The 22,847-nt window shown below is 38.4% G+C and overlaps 1 protein-coding gene across 1 annotated transcript; it reads right to left on the bottom strand.

Moving 5' to 3' along the window:
* Nucleotides 1-235: 235 nt before the first annotated feature.
* On the bottom strand, nucleotides 236-4,237 carry LOC133818634 (ADP-ribosylation factor-like protein 8c). Its single transcript, XM_062251631.1, has 6 exons — nucleotides 3,946-4,237; nucleotides 2,013-2,094; nucleotides 1,897-1,929; nucleotides 1,568-1,689; nucleotides 947-1,108; nucleotides 236-829 (listed from the first exon to the last, which is right to left on the bottom strand). Exons 1-6 carry the CDS (start codon nucleotides 3,981-3,983, stop codon nucleotides 712-714), a joined length of 555 nt encoding a protein of 184 aa, XP_062107615.1. The 5' UTR covers nucleotides 3,984-4,237; the 3' UTR covers nucleotides 236-711.
* Nucleotides 4,238-22,847: the final 18,610 nt, after the last annotated feature.

Raw genomic sequence — 22,847 nt, 5'->3', positions numbered from 1 at the left:
GTATTGTCTTAACTATGCCTCGAACGAATGTTGAAAAACAAAAGGAATTCCCGATGAAAGCAAAATGGTCCCTCCATTATGCAGCGAAGAGGCTAATGGAGAGAATAGGTACAACTGAAGGCCAAGGGAGTAAACATGGCAAGAATAAAACTTGTAACACTTGTATATTTATAAGTTTAATAAACGATGTAATTTTCACCGTTCATTTATTTAATTTTATATAGAAATAAGAAAATGAAAGAAATAGATATCTTACTAAATAAGTTGATAACATCTCATCTCATAATAGAATCCTCCAATAGTTCGTTCCATAGTTACAGATTTGCAAGAAATAATTGAAACTGGGTTACGGTATTATTTCGATCGTAATGATACTGAAACAATGGATAATTAAGCAGTACATCCAATAAAACTATTAAATTAAGAAAAGAATGAAACAAAGTAAAAGCCAAAAATAATATTCGGCCAACAAAATCGAACATATTACTTGGTAACCAAAAAAAAAAGGGGGCGTCAATAAAGCAATACATGAAACCCTTGCCTTACCGTTCAAGTACTATACAACATCAACACATAATTCGAGTAGTGCTAAACCCAACATCTCAGAATCTAGCACGAAGGACTTTCTTTCAGCAATTTCTTCTCAGGTCACCAGCTCGACCTTCTATACTGCTTGAATTTTCACCAGTCCCACAGTGCCAAGCAACTAATCTACTGAGCAGTTTTTGAGTGTTTGATAAGCCAGTCTATGACCACATCGATGTTAATTGAATCCTTGCATGAAATCATATAGCAGCAAACCTCTCTGTCCTTCAATGATTCAAGTCCTCTGAGCATCCAAAAGAAAAATCAGGACAAAAAGGAATTTTAAATACGTAACAAAGGCAAGTTATATAGAAGTCAGATTGACCGACCAAGCAATTATGATATGATTTCCAGAACTCACAATTGTTCAACCAACGCTTGCTTGGCGAGAGCCTCTGATTTGTCAATTTTGTTTCCCAGAACAAGTAAAGGAATCCCAATTAATGAAGGTTTTGTCAAAAGTTCGTGCAGCTCACTTCGAGATATTGGAACACTGTCTCTGTCAGCAGCATCAACAACATACCTGCCATGAAATCCGTATAAGAGGGAACCTGAATGAATTTGGGAATGCACAGCAAAAGCAAAAACATGACAATAATATAACCAAGCAAAAGTATATATGATGAAGTGTATTATGGAATGTGGCAGACAGGAAAACACTAGTCAAGCCATGTACTTCAGTAGAGCATACAGTAATTAACACGGGGTCGTTACTATAGTTTGCATTACCTAAAACCCTGAATAGAGGATGATAGGAAAAGTCATTAGCTTTTCTGTCGCCCAACTTGACAAATTAAAATCAGGGTGCTACTTATTCAAGAGAGGAAACACTGTATTAGCTAACATGATTCATAATTCAATGTCTGAATACATGCAAGCAATGACTTGTTTCTTTAAAAGCATGTAGCATCAACCTGAATTATATTAAGGGAAAAGAAAGTTGCAGCATACAAATAAAAGATTTGAAAAGAGAAATAATTACACAATTGCAGAGACACCACGACAGTATCGCTCCCACATTGTCCGAAACCTCCTTTGCCCTCCAAGGTCCCAAAGTTTAATTGTCACATTTCCCTTTGTTACTTTCCTCATGTTGAATCCAACCTGGTAATTTATGTATTGATAGAATAAGACCTTTGTATCATTGAATGCTTAATCCATGATTCCTTCTTTATCTTATTGACAAACAAACAGTTAGAACTTTTTTCAGAAAGAAACTCATTAAGTAATCCAAAAGGAGAGAGTGAGAGAGAGAGATTCTCATCATCATCAAAAAAAAAAAAAAAAAAACCATCACTGAAACATACTTACAGTTGGAATCATGTCCTCGCTGTAGCCCCCAGTCTGCCAAAACATGAAAGGATTAATGTGAAGAAAACACCACTACCAAATACAAAACAGTTGTGCAGCCCTTTTTGGTTACTTACAGCGATGGAATTTACAAGAGATGTCTTTCCTGCATTCTGAAGCCCTACCAATGAAAGTTCCATTTCCTGTTTAAAAAATAAACTGACACATACAGAGATAAGAATAAGAGAAGTTAGCAAACTGATTTACAGACATGAAAACTTTTCTATCTAAAGCTCCCTGCGAATGAAAATCAGCTCAACCAATTAAGCATCTTAAACAAGCAATTATTCTGACAGAACTCATTGCAAGATCAATTGTAGCCTGAAATAACGAAAAAGACGAACTAAACCCAAAGGAAACATGAACTTAATTTGTACGAAAAAACATCATTTTTATTCAGAAGTTTATGATTTCAGAAAAATAATACGGAATCGTGTTTATACAAACTCATACAAAACATTGGATCACAAAAAATACATATTTAACTTATTTTTACATACTTGAACAGAATTGTGCTATAAATACTTTACAACATAGATTATGGGGAAAAAAATGTACGCACCATATGCCATTGGTTAGTATCATCACCCAGGCATGAGTGTATTGTGTACAAACCATTGTTAGTCAATATAGACATGTAAAATTAAAAGAAAGAGGGATAACGAAGTTATTCCATCTGTCCAATTTCTGATTTTGTTTTGCTCAGGAATCTACTGAACTACTATACCTCCTTTAGTATTGGATTCCCATCTCTTCTACATATAGATGTGCTTTAGAAACATAGGTCCACTTTTATGTTATAAAAGAGTATGGATACTAAGGTAATCGACTCCTCTATACAACAACCCTGTCGCAAAGTTGGGGGACAGACTCCTCATATCAGACATCATTTCCATAATGCCATCTTTCTTGGCTAAGTCCCATCCCTTATAGCTATAATTTTGTAACATGTTGGGCCACAACTGAATATCAACTCTTAAGGAGTAGCTGTCAGATGAATCCTTCCAATGCTTATGTACTACTATTAGCTAATCTCCAAGGTAATCTATGGTTCAATGCCTATTCAACGGCCCACTTAATCTAGTAGACCCCTTGTAATGTACTGAGCTACTATCTCCATAGATTTGATCATTATTGGAAAGATTATTACTTTAGTCCTCTTTTAGTACCTCCTCACAACAGTTATCTCTCTTTCTTTGCAGGCACACTTTGCTCCTCTTTTTTGTTCACAATCTCCTGAATTTTTGCAGCATAATATATGTTGTCTCAAGGAGCTATAAATCCCATTATAATCCACATGATTTTCAAGAAAAGATAATTTAAGATTCAGCATAGTGCCTCAGTTGCAGAATATTCAGGGCATGTAAACTTTACTTTTTTGGCTTTTGGTCACTTCAATGAATTTTGGTTTTATTCTTGGAAATAGTAGAAGTTTAATTATAAGACATCCTGATTTTTCCTCTAAGCTAATCCGATTCAGTATTATCGGGATTAGTTGTTAAATCACTGCAAAAAAAAAAACAAACAAAAAATTCTGAAATCTCTCTAATCCAACTTGGAGGACTGTGCATATGCCTTTTAATGGCTTCTTAATAACATTGGTACACAAAAAACTGAAATTCCCACCAGCTCTCGCAACTTATGCTCTCAAATACTATACCTTTTCTGCTATTTCTCACCTCCTTATCGTCAAACCCATTACCCAATTTGAAATTATTGTGTTTACATCACTAAAACTAGACAGGTAGGTAGGCCTTAACATCCATTATAAACATCCTTCACAATCAAAACTCAGCGTTTAGAAATGCAACAAAGGTTGAAAATTTAGACACAATAATACAGGCCAAAAAAACAAATGAAGTTGTGCCAAATCCTAATATTTTCTTCTCCACAAAGGATAAAAATGAATACTTTGAGTAGGAAAAACCAAAAATTGAATACGAAATTGAAACGAAAGACACGATTTTAACCTAAAAAGATAAATAAAAGGAAAAAGAAGAAAGGAGTTACCTCCGGAGCCAATTGAGAAGCGAATCCCATAATCCCATTTTCGGAGTAAAGTTGGGTGAGATTGCGATTTGAGAATACGCACTTGAGGAAAGCCGTAGAGAAGGTGTTTGGGGAAAAAGGAGGAGGAGGAAACTTGGCCGACTGAGAAGGAATCTTAGGAAGGAGTGTGTCTGTGTCCGTTTTCTGGTACTTGTTTGTATTCACTATTCACCGCACCTGCTAAACAAGAGTGTTACACTACAGACACATAATGTTTTACTTTATTTTGACTTTAGTTGATCCAACTTCTGTATCTATAGTCATCATCACCCTATTATAGGGATATTCGGATGGTTCCAGAATCGTAATTTCTTAAATATTATTATTATTATGCTATCTTCACCTACTTAGCTTGATTGATAATGGTCGAAGGTTTGACTGGTAAGTACCCTTTCAATCTAATTACAAGCTTCAAATTAGTAATCCGAATACATATAGACCAAGTTATAATCCTAAACAATCAAATTAGTTGACAATAAATCCATACAATTCAAGCACTCAACATTATTAAAGTTTTAGTCTTGAAAGAATACAATGATTAAGAAAACACCAAGTAATAAGGGGCAGATAAACATTATATAATTGCCTTTTAGATGTTATTTGTGTTTCTTTGGCGTAACTTTGCAAGTTTTATGATTCTCAAGCTTCAAAGAAAGTTTTAATGCTGAGAAAGAGTAAAACCGGCCACAAAATATTGAGGAATGTAGGCGTGGTTAACTACTCATTGCAATGCCAAATTGGAGCATTCCTAAGAGAATAAATAATATTTTTGATTCTCAAACTATGACTATTGATTTTTTTTTTTTAATTATATACGTTACTAAAATATGAGACTTATGTTATATTTCATCCTATGTGGCTAACAGATTGATAATGTAACATTTTATCTATTGATGTGACAATGCCATGTGTAGAATAATTATCAATTTTGTCCCCAAATTTTGACCACTATCAAATAATATCCCTTTTATAATATTTTTTTTTCTTAAAAAAAATAATTAAATCCTTAAAAAATTATAAATTTAATTATCAATGTGGATGCCAAAAATCCACAAGGGAAAATATACGGTCCCGTGGTGACATAAATAAGGGTCTGTGAATCTGGATGCTGAAAATTCTAGTTGCACGAGGCTCCCGCCTTGTGCCCTCCAAACCCTAGGCTTGGGATGGAAGCGGTGAAGCCCGACCTTGCGCCTTGTGCTAAAAGCCCCGTGATAGCACCAAGCGAGGCATGGTCTCGAGCCATAGGCACTTGCCTCGCCTCAACACTCCACGCGCGCATCAGGCCCCCATCGCGCACCATGCAGGCCTCGCGAGGGATAGCCTTGCATCAGAGGCCACGCCTCACGCCAAGGGTGTTGCGAGGCCATCTCGTGCGCCCCATCTCACGCCCCGCGAGCCTTGCAAGGGATAGCTTCGCATCCGGAGGCACGCCTCGCGCCGAGGGTGTCGCGAGGCCATCTCGTGTGCCCCATCTCGCGCAGGGCAGCCTCGCATCCGGAACCATACCTCGCGCCAAGGGTGTCACGCCCCTCGCCTCGCCCGTGCGTGTCTCGCAAGGCACGGCCTCGCCTAGGCGCCTTGTGCACCCGAGCCCATGCCGCGAGGAGGGTCTCGCATAGCGAGGCGCGCTTTGACTCGCACCTCGGACCATCAGCTCCCCCAGATGGTATCTCACGCCTCGCACAACCAGGGGTCTTGCACCACGCGGAATATCGCACCACCCCTCGAATAGCCTCGCGTAACGAGGCCAAGTGCCTCACGCCTGGCGTCTCACCCCGAGCCTCGCATAGCGAGGTCATGTGTCTCGCACCACGAGAGGTGCACCTTGCGCCTAGCATCTCGCCCCGAGCCTCGCATAGCGAGGCCATGTGTCTCGCGCCACGAGAGGCGCCCCTAGCGTCTCGCCCTAAGCGTCCCGTAGCTTCATCCAGGTGCCTCGCACCTGGAATCTCGCCCCGAGCCTCGCATAGCGAGGCCATGTGCCTAGCGCCACGAGAGGTGCACCTCACCCCTAGCATTTCGCCCTGAGCCTCGCGAAGCTTCGTCCAAGTGCCTCGAGCCAAGGGTCGCGACATCGCACCTAGCACCTCACCTCGTGCGCCTCATGGCCTTGCACCAAGGACCTCGCACCAAGGGCCTCACATATGAAGGCTACAGGGCAATGGTCTCGCGAGGTGAGATCCTCATCTCATAAGTGGGCACCATGCCTCATCGCATACGAAGCAGGCATCGTTGAAGAGGCCTTATCTCTCTTCCTGAGATAAGTGCCACCAATGGGGCACCGCTTTCCCTGTGAGTCTTATGAGATTTAGAGTCAAGGGCCTCTTGAACGTGCATTCGAGGAAGGTCAGGAAGGGCCTCACAACAATTCAACATGAATTTAGAAGAGATACGGAATGAACCTACAGACCAAGAAGAGTTAGAGTACGGATACGGTGTCCACACCAGAGATGTAGTGGCAGTACAAGAATAGTACATGGTAAGGACTCCCTCAGCACGCTTACGAGGTCCGTACCCGACAAGTAGTGGAGGCATAATATGGTACCAAGGCAGGAGTACTGTTGCAGACCCATGACACGTACTAGAGCCGACCACCACTCTTCCAACACCACCACCATCTGTTCAACTACCCTGACAGTGTACTCATGTACTAGTTTGTCCCAAGGGACCACCATGTATAAGGGGCCATTAGAGCCCAGCTATAAATAGACCTCGACCCCTCAGAATAAGGGGTTGGAAAATTCATTGTTTGCTAAGGCTATTAAGCAATATACAATTTTTACTCCATTGTAGTTCTGCATTTTTACTCTTTCAAGTTCTCTCCATCTTCTTCTAAGATATCTTTTGCAATATAGTCTCAATTTTCTAACCTTATATCGTTGACGAGATTTCACCGTCAACAATCAACAAATAACTTTTTTTTTTTTACTTTTTCTTTTACAATATTAATTAAAACTATTTTAGAATGAACATTTAAAATAAATACTAAAACAAAGAAAAACTTTTAATTAAAGAGGAGGTCAGATGACTTAAATAAATAAATAAAACTTTTAATTTAAGAGAAGGGGGACAAAGGGGAAAAAATTTGTTTTATGATTTATTTTTAATTTTTATTTTAAGATGTATTTATTTTATATTGTAAAAAAAAGTTATTTGTTATTAATTAGTGTTGACCATGATTTGGGCCAACGGTGAGTAGACACAAAAACGATAATAAACCTTGAATAGAAAATAAATGACACAAATAATTTTATAGTGGTTCATCCCTAATTTGTTGACACAAAAATGTTGACCACGATTTTGGTCAATGACGAGTAGACATCAAAACTACAGTAAGCCTTGAATAGAAAATAACGACACAAATAATTTTATAGTGGTTCAGCCCCAATTTGTTGGTAATAGCCTAATGCACTTGAGTTGTGATATATGTAGCCTACACTTAAGATCAGATGAACCTGAGCCAACTGAGTTTCTTAAGTGTAAGTAGACAAATACAAAGTTTCTCTCTCTAGAGAATACAAGCTTTCTCTCTCTAAGCTCTCTCAGAAAATGCCCCAAGTAATAATCCCAAAGTCTCAAAATTAGAGAGTTTCCAAGTCTCCCCAAAGATTAGATCCTTAAAATGATGCCATGAGCTCATTATTTATAGGCTCATGGATCGTACATGAAAAATATCCCGTTTTTACGGGGTCCTTGGTTGTTTCAACCAACTTTAATTAATAAAATATAAACGAATTTAAATTACAACAATATAGCTATTACTTCGCGATATTTGAGAGATTTGCGCGGTAGTTGCGAGTTATTCGAGTCGAAGTTGTTACTGAGATTCTGTAAAGAAGTCACTAGGCAATTAACTCCTGAGATTTTGACACATTCGATCGGCTACTCCTTCAATTTGACATAGCTGGTCGGATGAAACCCATTTCTAAGATGACTAGTCGGATGAAACCCATTTCTGAGACGACTGGTCGGCTGAACTACGTGTCCGGTCAAGTGAGTCCCTCTTCGAGATGAACGGTCGGCCAATCCGTGGATTTGGTCAGGGGAGATTTCTCCCTGACCAAACAAAATGTAGTGTCCGAGATTTTTACTTAGCTAGATAGTAGTAAAAGTTAGTATATTAGTTTGTAGTATATTAGTTTCCGTGGATTTTGGTTCAAGCTGGGACTTAGTTGGAAACTCATAGCAACAGTTATGAATTTTATAAGTTTAACCTATAGTTTAGAAATATTAATTATAACATAAGGTTTGATTAATATTGCTGGTCCTAGAAATATATTTAATATAACCTAAGGTTTAGATAGAATTAATAAGAGCATGACACTTGTCATAATCATGTTTATTAAGGATTTAGGTATTTTTGATGAATAGTTTAATTAAAAGAAAGATCTAGAAGCTCTAGAACCTTCTAGCAGCTGTTAGGATCATGTTTTAACTCAGTCAAAGCTGTTTAATCAATTCAAAATATGCTGAAAAAGTGCAAATACGTGTTTGATATATCAATGTATGCCGATATATCGCAGCTATAAGGGCCGATATATCGCCAATGGGAGATCCAGAAAACACGTTGACGTTGTATGAACGAACGAACGGGGCTCCAGAAATAGGTCTAGGCGATATATCACCCAAGGTAGGTGATATATCTCCCCTGGGAGTGATTTTTGAATACTTGAGGATTTTAAATTTAAAAATGGCCTTAACCACTTGGACCTGCCCTTGAATGATGTTGACCGAGTTCTGGGCTTCTGTTGAACGAAAATTCAAATCTTTTTCATTTTATATTCATTTATTTATTCAAATTTAAAGGGGTTAGTTTCACTTCTTGAACTCTATAAATAGGACCTAGGACTCAGCCATTTCCTTCATTGTTCAAGCATTGTTTAGAGCCTCCAAGCTGCTAAGATTACTATAGAGAGAAACACTTGGGTTTTGGGATAAAAACTTTTCCAATCTAAGCTTTTCTAAACACTTGGGAAATAATATATAGAGTTATTTCGGTATCGAGGTATAGATCAAGTCATAAGATCATTCAAGGTATTCTTATCCTTAAGCCCAGTTCTTCATAGTTCTTTAGTTTTTTTTTATTTTCTTTCAGATCCTAACTCTTGTTTATGATTCTTGATTAGGTGTTTAAGTTTCTTGAAACTTAAGTTTGATTTCGGTAAGTTTCTTCTTTGATGGTTTAGTTCTCTTTTTCATCCCTTTTCTTTAGAAACTCATGGTTTTACTGTTGGTTTTAGGAGTGTTCCAAATCCCGTTCTTGTCTCAATATCCCAGTTTTTGGTAAGGAAAATAGGATAGATTATATGTGTTTATATGTTTATGTTATGATATGTTTTATGGTATGATATGTGCTATGTATATATATATATATATGCTTTGTAGTCACTTGGGGCTTATAGTTGCTTAGATAGCAAACCCCAAGAATTTTTATCATTTTCATGGTTTAGAGTTATGATTTACCCTACCTCGATTAGTAGACAGAGGACCTAGATGGGTTATCATATACTATAGTTGTGATCTAACCTACCTCGATTAGTAGACAACATACCATGTAAATGAGTTAATGACCATTAATATTGTAGTCCTATATGATATACGTTTTTATAATCATATGTTTTATAGTATATATTCATGGTATAGTCTTATGTTTATGATTTATGATATATGTTGTTAGTAGATTTTCCTTGCTGGGCATTAGATTCATTCTTTTTTTTAGAATGATGCAGGAAAATGAACGTGGAAGGCAGGAAGGATTCGTGGTAGCTTGGCATGTGTGTTGAGGATGAATGGATTGAATGGACTGCTGGAAGATTGAGGATGACGTTGTTTAAAGTCTTTAAATATATGTTTTGATGCATTTCCGCACTTAGTATTTTAAACAATTAATTTAAAGATTATATTTTATGTTTTATAACAATGGGTACCTATACCATATTTTATATTTTATACTCTACTTTGTATTTGGCACAATATTTTGGGTTTTAAATAATGTTATGTTATTTCTTATATATGTATTCAAATTAGTAGCTATGTCTTAGTAGTTTTTAATTGTCCGGTGAATCCCAGAATAGCTCAGGGCATTAGAGTTGCCCCAGTGCATGAAACCTCTACCTACGCTCAGGTGGTAGGGAAGGCTCTTGCTGTTGAGAGCACAGGATATCAGATTGAGAAGAAGAGTGCTAGAGAGAATGGAGCTCAGATAGTGATACCTCCATTTATTGGAGCGAGTAAGAAAAAGAACTGGAGGACTTACCCAGAATGCACGCGGTGCAAGAGGTGTCATCTGGGAGAATGCCGAGCAAAGGCATGTTTCTTATGTGAAATGGTGGGGCATTTCAAGACGGATTGCCCAAGTCGAGAGAGAGATGAGCAAAAGGGGATGGACAACTCAACTCCAGCTCGAGTGTTCGTTCCAAAGCAGTCAGAGTCGGAGACTGAGACTGAGACTAGTTCCTCAGGGGTGGAAGGTCAGCTTTCTAGTTTTGATTTTTGTATTGTGTTGACTGGTTTTGGTACCATGCTGTTTATTTGTTTGTTGTATCTAGAGAAGCATAGACTTGATATGCAGATTGCATGGTTATGTTATAAAGAGACTGTGATACTTTATTGGTAAATTTTAAGAGATGGGTTAGGTTATGATGGAAATGACTCATCAATTGGTTTGATAAGGTTGGTTATGTCGGATTTTGGGATGATCCCGAGTATGGATTGGTTAACCAAGTGTAGGGCAATGCTAAATTGCAAGGAAAGGATAGTAACCCTTGGGTTTGAGAGTGGGAAACCCTTGTGGTAGTTGGCACTGTGCATGGATCTTGTATGCTTATAACATCTGTATTTAGAGCTAGAGATCTATTGCAAGGGGTACATAGAACTCTTAGCTAGTGTGGTGGATACCACTTAGGTTGTGCCAGTGGGGTTAGGACAAACTGGTTTAGTCTGTGAGTTCTGGATGTATCTCTAGGGGTTTTGCCAGGGTTACCTTTACATAAAGAGATAAATGGTGATTTGATTGGTGCCAAGAATGGAATCAGGTTTAGGGCAATGTATTGAACAGCTTCAGCAGAGTTGTAAGACCTAAAGACTCAGTTATTGGATAAGGTTGTATTCTCCAAGGTGGATCTTTGATCTGGTTAGTACCAGCTGAAGATCAGGGAGAATGATATGTAGAAGACTGCTTTTATATTAGATAAGAGCACTGGGAGTGCTGAGTTATGTTTTGAGAAATTGGTTAATGCCAAGATATTTTGATGAATCAGATGGACAGAGTATTCAAAGATTATCTGAATTGGATGTGTGATCATCTTGATCGACGGTATTATGGTATACTCTCAGTTGGAGAATTGCCAAGGTCAAGGAACGCCTTAGAGGGTAGGAGTTTCCTTGGATGGACAAGATATTATATGTGCTTTGGAAAAGAATTCTGAGTCTTCTTACAGATTAGAATCAATTTGCAGGTTGCTATGACACCTTAGTGACAAGGAAAAGGGATCGCCTATGCATTATGTTGGTTAAAGGATCTGATCAGAACTAGAGTAGAGTTACTGGTGGGCCAGGTGGCCAACGTTATGTTTAGTTTACTCCTTCAGAGAGGATCAAAGGGAAAACAATTAAGTGAGCCACAAATGGGAGAATTGAGGGGAATGTCTTAGCTGGATTAGCTAAGGATTATACAGTGTCAGGTATGGGTTTATGATGGTATAAGGATCAGATTTGGAATCTGATAGACACTGGGATTAAATGGGAGATTCTGGATGAATCTCATATTACTCCTTTTTTTTTCTCTTTCATCCATGCATCATGAAAGATGTATCAGGATATGAAAGACTTATATTGGTGGCCTGGGATGGAGAGGGACATGACAAAATATGTGGAAAAGTTCTTAACCTGTTAGCAGGTCAAGATAGAGTATCAGAAACCAGTAAGGCTATTGTAGCCTTTGAGTATTCCATAGTGGAAATAAGGAAATATCACTATAGGTTTCGCGGTGGGGCTGCCCAGGATAGTGGGTCAGTGTGATTTGGATTGGGTCATTATGGACTAGTATTTAAAGTGAGATCACTTCCATCAGTAAGGACAAGTAACACAACTGATCAATATACAAATCTCTATGTGAGAGAGATAGTATGCCTTCATGGAATTCAAGGTCTATCTTATCAAATGAAGACTCTATTATTACTTCCACGTCTTGGGAGGGCTAAGGAAGGTGATGAGTATATAGTTGGAACTTAGTACAGTTGATTATCCTCAGACTGGTGGTAAATTAGAGATCGAGTTATCCAGTATTGGAGAGGCACCTTATGAAACGTTGTATAGTAAGGAATGTATATCACCCATTCATTGGAATGAGATGGGTGAGATGTTGATTTTGGATCCTGAGGTAGTTTAGGGGATCATTGAGATTATTAGAAGGTTAGAGCTTGGATGCTCACTTCTTAGAGTAAATGGAAACGTTTTGTTGAATTGAAAAGCAGGAACATGTAGTTCCAAGTAGAAGATTGCATCTTCCTTAAAGTATCACCATGGAAATGGGTGAAGAGATAAGGGCAAGTTGAGCCCTAGATTAATATGACTGTTTGAGTCCTGGATAGGATCAGTCATGTTGCCTATGGATTGGCCTTATCTTTGGCACTGTCAGTTGTACACAGTGTATTTTATATTTCATCTTTGGCACTGTTGAGGACATGGGTTAGAAGAGACTCATGTGTTGAGTTATGAGAATCTGGAGATTAAGGCTAAGTTATCCTATGAGGAGTAGCCAGTTCAAATTTTAATAGAAAGAACAAGGTTCTGAGAAGCAAAGCTATACCTTTAGTTAAGGTATGATACAGAAACAGTAAGGTCGAGAAAGCGACCTGGGAACTGGAATTAGTTATGTTTATATTCCGGGCTGTTCAGATAAATTTCTAGGATGAGATTTCTGTAAGGAGGGGATAGTTGTAATGACTCAAATTTCCTAATAAGGTTTAGGACCTTGATTAGGAGGCTGGGAGGGCCATAATTGATTTATTATGTCATTAAATGATTATCTGCATGTTTATGTGAATTATATTATTATATGATGATAAATGCATGCATATGGGTCCATTTTTCATTATAAGGGCATTTTGGTAATTTGGCCCATTGAGGGCACATTTGTATATTTTCATGTATGTTGGTGAATTATGAGTAAGACCACATCATAATGTGGATTTTTTTCGAGCCATTCGGCATGAGATAATCTTTGAATGCAAGTTATCAGTTTGGTCAAAACGGGGTTAATTTCAGGGCTCGGGGTGAGTCTTGGGTAATTTGGTGATTAGAACATTACCGAGAATTAAAGGGAAATGGGATATGATCTATTAGCATTTGAGAATATTGGGAATAACGGGCATTGGAGGACGTTAATTATGATTAGCGAGATTAGAGGAGAAAGGACGGTTTTGCCTTTGGTGGCTGTTTAGGGTTTTATTTAAGCCTAGGGGTATTTTAGTCTTTTCACCTAAGGGATTATATCAACTTGAGAAGGCTTAGATAATAGAAACCAAAACAGAGCTTCCTTCCCTCCCTCACGATCATCTTTTTCTCTCCTTCTTTCTTTGAAATTTTTGAACCCCAACTGAAGATTCAAGCTAGGGAGTTGAACCTTGAGGGTTTAGGGTTGTGTTCCACCATTGAAGAGGGTGTGATACTGAGCTTGAGGTAAGTTTCCAACAATGAAATCTCTAGTTTCTTGCTCTGTTTTCAGTTGGATAGTGGGAATTGATGGGAATTTTTGGCAAAGGTTGATTGGGTTATGATGCCAAGGACTTGTATGTTGGGTATTTGGGTTCATTTGGGAGTTTGAATGAGGTTTGGGATCAATTCTTGAAGGTTGAAAGTGGTGAAATTGAAGGAGGAAAAACCAGGGTTGGATTAGCCATGTGCTAGCTCTATAGCGTCCAAGGGAGGGCGCTACAACGCTAGCCAGGGCCATCCAACCCTGCTTGTAGCGCTGCCCTGCTTTTCCTAATTCACATTTTGGGCACTTTTGAGGGTTTTTGGCTCATGGTTTCAATTCCTAAGGTCCGGGATTGAATCTATTAACCGTTTGAGTACGATTAGAGGTCCCGAGAGTGAGGTTTAGGTCAAGAACCTTTTATTGTTGATTTCATTAATTGGATTCCATATTTGGTTATGACTAGGTGACCGCTAAGGGATTAAATGATCGATCGTTCTCAAGGGTCGTTCATTTGTTATTTCTCGCTCGAACCAGAGGAAAGAAAACTGCACCCAGTACGTGATGCATGAAAAAATGTAATTAGGGCATGGCATGAATATTGAATGTGAGATTGATCAGAGCTTGAGTCTCTGTAAATGTGCATGATCATAATTATGATAGTGATTGTTAAGTAAGCATGCTGAATGCCCTACATTTGGATACTAGACATATGATATATGCCTTGTTGCATTGCTTACTTGTGTATGGCACTGACCCATGAGTCAGAAATCAGCACGAGCCATATGGTATTGGCTTCAGAGTCAAGAATGGTACTGATGTGTTCAACACAAGCCGAAAAGATTAGATCTAATCGACATAAGCATTGAATGACTCATCATGAGCATTAATGCCTGATCGACCTCAAGTTCGATGAAAACTAAAAGCGCTTGTCTAGCCTAATGGCTAGTTTCTTAGAGCCAGGGCCGGAAGGCCCAGGTGACTGCATCATCACATGGTTGTGGGTGCTGAGCCCAAATTAGTGACTTACTCATCAGTCACTCACCTGGTTCAATTTACTGACTTACTCATCAGTCACTCATCTTGATCAAGTTAGTGACTTACTCATCAATCACTCATCTGATTTAAGTTAGTGACTTACTCATCAATCACTCATTTGATTAGGGCTACACCACCCAGCATGGTTATCAGAACGTCAAAGTGTTAATCACTCATCTGATTTAGGCTACAAGCCCTAGCATGGTTATCAGAACCTCATAGTGTTAAGCACTCATCTGATTTGGGCTATAAGCCCCAGCATGGTTGTCAGAACCTCAAAGTGTTAATCACTCATTTAATTAGGATTGGCCTGATAGTCATCTGTATAGGAGGGCATGATCCATCATCATTATCTGGACTTATTAGGCTATTATTGCTAGGCATGCACATTATGATTTAGAAACATGTTATCACTATTCATGAGCATATTGAGTTTTCTTGCTGAGCTTCGGCTCACGGGTGCTATGTGGTGCAGGTAAAAGCAAAAGAAAGCTGGACCATCTTTGAGTTGGAGAGCTTAGGTGACGATGTGTACATATGCAGCTGCTCAACCCCCATGGTCGAGGGTTTAAAAATGAACTAGTGTTAAACCCTATTCTGCCACTTTGGTCGGCTGGTTGTAAATATTTTATTGTAATTAACCTTTAAATTATATTTTGGGATTCCAATGTATATAGTAAACGTTTTAGTGAAACATTGTATCTTAACCAAAAAATTTAACCCTAAACCGCTAATCATACTTAGTTACACGATTATGGCCAAATGACTCAATTAGCGACTTTAGCACTGTTTAAAATGAACACCGTAATGGTCCCTAGGTAGTAGGGCGTTGCACCAGCGGCCTGCAGGCTTATTGCAACCGCATAGTATCCCAGAATGGAAGTGGGAAGATATAGCCATGGACTTCCTGACGGGACTTCCACAAACAAATAAGCAGCACGACTCAACTTGGGTAGTAGTAGATAGACTAACAAAGTCAGCTCACTTCTTGCCTATCAAGACTATGTACACTGCCAACCAGTACGCAGACATCTATGTTCAGGAAATAGTATGACTGCATGGAATCCCTAAGACCATTGTATCCGATAGGGGATCGGTGTTTACATCGAGATTTTGGGGAAGCTTGCAGCAAGCCATAGGTACCAAGTTAAGTCTTAGTACGACATTTCATCCTCAAACTGATGGTCAGTCCGAGCGTACCATACAAATTTTAGAAGATATGTTGCGCGCTTGTGTACTAGACTTCAGAGGATCATGGAGTAAGTATTTGCCACTGATAGAGTTCTCCTACAACAATAGCTACTAGTCAACAATCGGGATGGCACCCTATGAGTTACTTTATGGAAGGAGGTGTCGATTGCCGTTACATTGGGTCGAGGTAGGAGAAAGGGAACTTCTTGGACCCGAAGCTATTAGAGAAGCTCAGGATGAAGTAGCGCTGATTAGAAAGCGTATGCTCACTGCTCAGAGCTGATAGAAAAGTTATGCAGATGCCAAGCGGCGTGATGTGGAATTCAAAGTCGAAGATCAAGTCTTCTTAAAGATATCTTCTATGAAAGGTGTGAAGCGGTTTGGGAAAAAAGGAAAACTTAGTCCCCGGTATATAGATCCTTTTGAGATATTGGACAAGGTGGGAACAATTGCATATAGAGTAGCCCTACCGCCAGCTCTAGCAGATAACCACAATGTGTTTCACATCTCGATGCTATGTAGATATGTGTCAGACCCATCTCACGTCCCCAAGTACGATACGATAGCACTCCAGAAAGACTTAAGTTACGAGGAACAACCAGTTAGCATCGGTCTAAGAATATTCCGATAGTCAAGGTCCTATGGAGTAATAGTTCTAAACGGGAGGCAACGTGGGAGTTGGAGGAAGACATCTTAGCACGGTATCCGTAATTGTTTGGTAAGTAAATTTCAGGGACAAAATTATTTTAAGTAGGGGAGAATTGTAGTGTCCCAGAATTTTAACTTAGCTAGATATTCGTAGTAGTTAGTATTAGTTTGTAGTATATTAGTTTCAGTGGATTTTGGTTCAAGCCGGGACTTAGTTGGAAACTCATGGCAACAGTTATGGATTTTATAAGTTTAACCTATAGTTTAGAAATATTAATTATAACATAAGGTTTGATTAATATTGCTGGTCCTAGAAATACTATTTATTAAGAATGTGACACTTGTCATAATCATGTTTATTAAGGATTTAAGTATTTTTTATGAATAATTTAAATAAAAGAAAGATCTAGAAGCTCTAGAACCTTCCAGCAGCTATTAGGATCACGTTTTGACACAGTCAAAGCTATTTAATCAATTCAAAATATGCTGAAAAAGTGCAAATACATGTTTGATATATCAACGTATGCCGATATATCGCAGCTATAGGGGCTGATATATCATCGACGGAAGATACGGAAAACACATCGACTTTGCACGAACGAATGAACAGGGCTCGAGAAAATGGTCTAGGCGTATATCGCCCAGGGTAGGCAATATATCGCCCCTAGGAGTGCATTTTTGAATGTTTGAGAATTTTAAATTAAAAACAGCCTTAACCACTTGGACCTGCCTTTGAACGATTTTGACCGAGTTCTGGGCTTCTGTTGAACAAAAATTCAAATCTTTTTCATTTTATATTCATTTATTTATTCAAATTAAAAGGGGTTAGTTTCACTCCTTGAACTCTATAAATAGGACCTAGTATTTAGCCATTTTCTTCATTCTTCAAGCATTCTTCAGAGCCTCCAAGTTGCTAAGGTTACTATAGAGATAAACACTTGGGTTTTGGGTTAAAAATCTTTTTCTAATATAAGCTTTTCTAAACACTTGGGAAGTAAGATATAGAGTTATTTCGATATCGAGGTATAGATTAAGTCCTTCGATCATTCAAGGTATTCCTATCCTTAATTTCAGTTCTTTATGGTTCTTTAGTTTCTTCTATTTTCTTTCAGATCCTAACTCTTATTTATTATTCTTGATTAGGTGTTTAAGTTTCTTGAAACTTAAGGTTCTTTTCAGTAAGTTTCTGCTCGGATGATTTAGTTTTATTTTCATCTATTTTCTTTAGAAACTCACCATTTTTACTGTTGGTTTAGGAGTGTTCCAAATTCCATTCTTGTCTCCATATCCCAGTTTTTGGTAAGGAAAATAGGATAGATTATATGTGTTTATATGTTTATGTTATGATATGTTTTATGCTATAATATGTATAAATATGTTTTGTAGTCCTTGGGCATATGACTTGCTTAGATAGCAAGCCCAAGAATATTTTTATAGTCATTTGGGCATATGACTTGCTTAGATAGCAAGCCCCAAGAATTTTTATCATTTTCATGGTTTAGAGTTATGATTTATCCTACCTCGACTTGTAGAAAGAGGACCTAGATGGGTTATCATATACTATAGTGTGATCTAACCTACCTCGATTAGTAGACAGAGGACCTAGATGGTTTTATCACATACCATGTTAATGAGTTAATGGCCATTAATATTGTAGTCCTATATGATATACGTTTTTATAGTATATGTATATGATATAGTCTTATGTTTATGATTTATGATATATGTTGTTAGTAGATTTTCCTTGTTGGGCATTAGGCTCATTCCTTTATTTTTATCATGATGCAAGAAAATGAATATGGAAGATTCGTGGCAGCTTGGCATGTGTGTTGAGGATGAATGGATTGAATAGACTGCGTGAAGATCAAGGATGATGTTGTTTAAAGTCTTTTAAATTATGTTTTAATGTATTTTTGCATTTAGAATTTAAACAATTAAAGTTTATGTTTTATAAATAATGGGATCCCATACCATATCACATTTTATATTTTTACCTTATTTTGTATTGGTACGATATTTTGGGTTTTAAATAAAGTTATGTTTTTTCTTATGTATGTATTCAAATTAGTAGCTATGTCATAGTAGTTTTTAATGGACCGAGGTCTTAGAAATAGTCGGGTCATTACATTTTCGGTAAGTTTCTTCTTTGATGGTTTAGTTCTCTTTTTCATCCCTTTTCTTTAGAAACTCATGGTTTTACTGTTGGTTTTAGGAGTGTTCCGAATCCCGTTCTTGTCTCCATATCCCAGTTTTTGGTAAGGAAAATATGATAGATTATATGTGTTTATATGTTTATGTTATGATATGTTTTATGCTATGATATGTGCTATGAATATATATATGTATAAAGATGTTTTGTAGTCACTTGGGGCTTATACTTGCTTAGATAGCAAACCCCAAGAATTTTTATCATTTTCATGGTTTAGAGTTATGATTTACCCTACCTTGATTAGTAGACAGAGGACCTAGATGGGTTATCATATACTATAGTTGTGATCTAACCTACCTCGATTAGTAGACAGAGGACCTAGATGGTTTTATCACATACCATGTAAATGAGTTAATGGCCATTAATATTGTAGTCCTATATGATATACGTTTTTATAGTCATATGTTTTATAGTATATGTTTATGGTATAGTCTTATGTTTATGATTTATGATATATGTTGTTAGTATATTTTCCTTGTTGGGCATTAGGCTCATTATTTTTTTTTTAGAATGCTGCAAGAAAATGAACGTGGAAGGCGGGAAAGATTCGTGGCAGCTTGGCATGTGTGTTGAGGATGAATGGATTGAATGGACTGCTGGAAGATCGAGGATGACATTTAAAGTCTTTAAATTTATGTTTTGATGTATTTCCGCACTTAGTATTTCAAACAATTAATTTAAAGTTTATGTGTTATGTTTTATAACAATGGGTACCCATACCGTATTTTATATTTTATACTCTACTTTGTATTTGGCACAATATTTTGGGTTTCAAATAAAGTTATGTTATTTCTTATATATGTATTCAAATTAGTAGCTATGTCTTAGTAGTTTTTAATGGTCCGAAGTCTAGAATTAGTCGGGGCATTACACAAAAATATTCTCTGATGTAGTTGGCCGGCTATACCACGTAACTGAAGTGACTAGTCGGCCAAGACACATTAGTGGTTCATCAAAAACCTTACCTGGTCGGGCAAGACACATTACTGGTTGGTCAAAAACCTTACCTGGTCGAGCAAGACACATTACTGGTCGGTCAAAAACCTTACCTGGTCGGGCAAGTCACTTCCTGACCAGGTAAATCTATTTCCTGAACAGTTATATCACAACTCTACAGGTCAACTTCCAACCTTTGCACTTCTTTAGTCAACACATTTATTGACTATTAATGTGTCATTTACTGACCATGCATTGCCACTTGTCCCATCTTTGCCACGTCATCGAACAAAATTTTGGGGATAACAATTAGATTTTTAATTTTTGAGTATTTTAAATTTTATTTAATTAATTTGAAACTTTTAGTATTTTTTATATTCTTAATACTTTAAAATGATTTTTTTTAATTTTTTAAGGATTTAATTATTATTTTTAAAAATAAAAAGTAGTTTTAATAAAAAGGACACAATTTGATAGTGGTCAACGTTCGGGAGACAATTTCTAATTATTCTACACATGGCACTGCCACATCAACAGACAAAATGCTACATCATCAATTCGTTAGCCACCTTGGGCGAAATCTTGCAGAAGTCTCATATTTCTGTAACGTGCATAGTTCGGGGGGAATTTTTAACATCACGAATCATTCAGGGGGCACGATCATACAATGGTCATAGTTCGGAGAGCAAAAATGTTATTTATTCTTCCTAAAAGCTAGTGGCTCATGCTGTATGATATTATAGAAAAAAATTACAAAATCCATTATCGTGCGTGCATCACAAAGAAAAATGTTTGATGAAAAACGTTGAGAACTTCAAGTAGAAAGAATGAAAGAAACCTCATCAACGTACATGTACAAAAGCAATCCAATGCTTAAGTCATTGAAGTAAAACAATCTATAAGTAAAGTAAAGTTTGTAAAATTAAACAACCCAAGGTCTCTTTCAGGTCCTTGTGGTACTATTTAAAAATTTCTCAAATTTAAATAAGACAGAAAGAACTTATATTGATTGATCTATGTCACTAATTTGTTAGGCAATTGAATTTCAGGAAGTGATTTGGGTCGGGTGAATTTTTACCGCCAGGTTTGGCCTTTGACAAACTTTCGTCCACATATTCAATAAGAAGAATTAGTAAGAAGCTTTGGGATTGATAATGTGTCTCAAGTGAAAAGATGTGTTCTGTACTCAAGAATAAATTTGGCTCCCATAAAATACCCTTATTCATTATGTTGTCCGTATTTTCACCTCCCGACACGTGGCAATTAAGAGTGATTAGTGACAAGATAAGTCATGACGTTCTCAGAGTGTAACCCCTCCAAGTAAGGCTACGTCCCAAGCCAGCTGAATAAATCGTGGATGTCTCTGAGTGAGTCCATGCCTTGAGGTTTGTCCTCAAGGCGAGGATGTCTCCAGGTGAGGCTATGTCTCGAGAAGCTCTCTTCACTCGCTCGTCTCCCAGGCTTAGGATTCCGGTCCTCGGACCTGGGGAGCTACCAAGAGTCAGTCACTGCGGGTGTGGGCCACCAGATGATCGACTGAAAACTTTTGGTGGGCCTCGATTAGTGGTGTCGAGTTTGTACACTCGACAATCATCATTTCCCACAACGCCGCCTGACACAGGCAAAAGTGCGTCGCACCCTGACAGTTAGGGATATGTTCCCAATAAAGTTGGTCTGCGACTTTCTGCAATGGGCCCCTTGCAATCCGCCTGGGTCGTAGTCTCTATTTAGTGCAGTCCCTTTTGTATTAATTTGATATTAACACCCCATAATGGGGGAATTTTGTATTCATGATAGATGATTAACATTAATGACCCCAACCACTATAAATAGGGATGGGTATCTCCTTGTAAATGGTTCAGTTTTTTGGAGAGAGAAACTCTGTAACTCAGTGCAATATACACATTTCCTGAGAACCACCATTGAAGCTTTCTATAACAAGCTTCAAGCTCACTAAATAATAGAGACTCGTGGACTAAGGCTCTTTTATAGCCTGAATCACGTAAAATCCTTGTGTTCTTCCCCAGTATTTCCTTTAATCTTTCAGATTAAGTTGATAGTGAAAAAGGCAGTCAATTTTTTGGTGCTTTCATTGAGAGCTTGAATGAAGCTTGAAGAACATAGTCATGGTGACCACTCAAAGAAATGCACCAGACGATGCTGCACCTCACGCCGTAGCTGGGGGAGGAGAAACCAGTCGTTTGCCACCACAAGACCTCCCTGAGACGGTGGAAGACTGTGAAGAAAGCGCTGAATACGACGGCATGGACAACGAGTATTATGAGGAGGAATATCCTTATCCCATGGATGAGGATGAGACACCAAAAGTGGTGGTGCTCCGCGACTAGGTGGCCAATCAGCAACAAAATATTGACACCCAAGTGGGTAACATCGCCGCCCTGCAGGAGATGGTTAATGCCATGAAGGCTACTCTGGTAGCCCAAGGGTTGCAAGTGGACCCCCATGCCAAAGTACCATATAGGCAGCCAGATGGTGTGCCACCTATGCACCCAGTTGGAATGCCATCTATCAACCCTTCCGGTGTGCCTCCCGAGCACCTAGCTGAGTTGGCGCGAGATCTACCAACTGGCATGCCCCTGTGCCACAGAACCATGACAAAGGTAAGGTTGATGATAATCATGCTCCCAAGCCAAAGAAGGCTCGTCGGACACCTGAAGACAATCAGGCCCTGAGGTCGGCTAGTGTGGGTGAAGGCCCGGGAGCCCAAGGACACCGCCAGGCTATCAGCGCCCATGAAGCCCGGGACGTTCTGCCCAGGCGCGCCAATACGGATCGCGCGAGGCTCGGAGGTGGTGTCCCCCCAAAACCTCGCCATCACCACAAGAACAATGGCCAAGGGGCCAACAAGTAAAACTTCACTGTTGGCTGAGAGCACGACATCAACATCTCGATTAACAATGAGAATATTGAATTTGTCAGGGAAACAAAAGTGGCATACCCCGAGGACAGTGGTGCATTCCAAGGTCAGGCTGACCTACGGTGTAACGCCCTGGATAGCCAAGACCGTTACACTGTGTGTTTATAAAGTGCCAGACTTGCTAATCAAATCATTTAATTAAAAACGTGTTATGAAACTATAAGGGAACTAGGGTTAAAATGTTTTGGTCTTAAAAGCCACAT

Source organism: Humulus lupulus, chromosome 2 (assembly GCF_963169125.1).
Source record: "Humulus lupulus chromosome 2, drHumLupu1.1, whole genome shotgun sequence".
Lineage (NCBI taxonomy): Eukaryota > Viridiplantae > Streptophyta > Magnoliopsida > Rosales > Cannabaceae > Humulus > Humulus lupulus.
This window is presented reverse-complemented; position numbering and strand designations above follow the sequence as displayed.